The 383-nt window shown below is 57.7% G+C and overlaps 1 protein-coding gene across 1 annotated transcript in view; it reads left to right on the forward strand.

Annotated features, from left to right (window-relative positions):
* The window catches only part of EMH_0049560 (uncharacterized protein), a gene marked incomplete at both ends in the record, with an annotated part of 4,714 nt that overhangs the window by 1,652 nt on the left and 2,679 nt on the right, over positions 1 to 383 (forward strand). The window contains one exon of the mRNA XM_013496546.1: positions 1 to 54. Coding sequence (XP_013352000.1) covers positions 1 to 54 — 54 coding nt within the window. The remainder of the gene's footprint in view (positions 55 to 383) is intronic.

Below are 383 nucleotides of genomic sequence, written 5' to 3' on the forward strand. Positions count from 1 at the left end.
ACAGCAGCATCAGCAGCAGCAACAGCAGCAGCAGCAGCAGCAGCAGCAGATGTTGTATGAGCAAGCGCGAGCAGCAGCAGCACTTGCTGCTGAGCTGCGTCCTTCTGTTGCTGTTTTTTGGTTTTCTTTATCAAAGACAGAAATTTTATGTAAACGTTTTGCTGCTGCTCTTGCTGCACTCAATGCTGCTCCTGCTGCTGCTGCTGCAGCTCCTGCTGCTGCTGCTGCTGCAGCTGCTGCTGCTGCAGCTGCTGCTGCTGCTGCTGCTGCTTCTGCAGCTCCTGGTGGTGGTGGTAGTGGTGGTGGTGCTGCTGCAGCTCCTGGTGGTGGTGGCGGTCCTGCTGCTGCTGCTGCTGCTGCTGCTGCTGCTGCTGCTGCTGCTG

Source organism: Eimeria mitis, genomic scaffold (assembly GCF_000499745.2).
Source record: "Eimeria mitis Houghton genomic scaffold, Emh_scaff2161, whole genome shotgun sequence".
Classification (NCBI taxonomy): Eukaryota; Apicomplexa; class Conoidasida; order Eucoccidiorida; family Eimeriidae; genus Eimeria; species Eimeria mitis.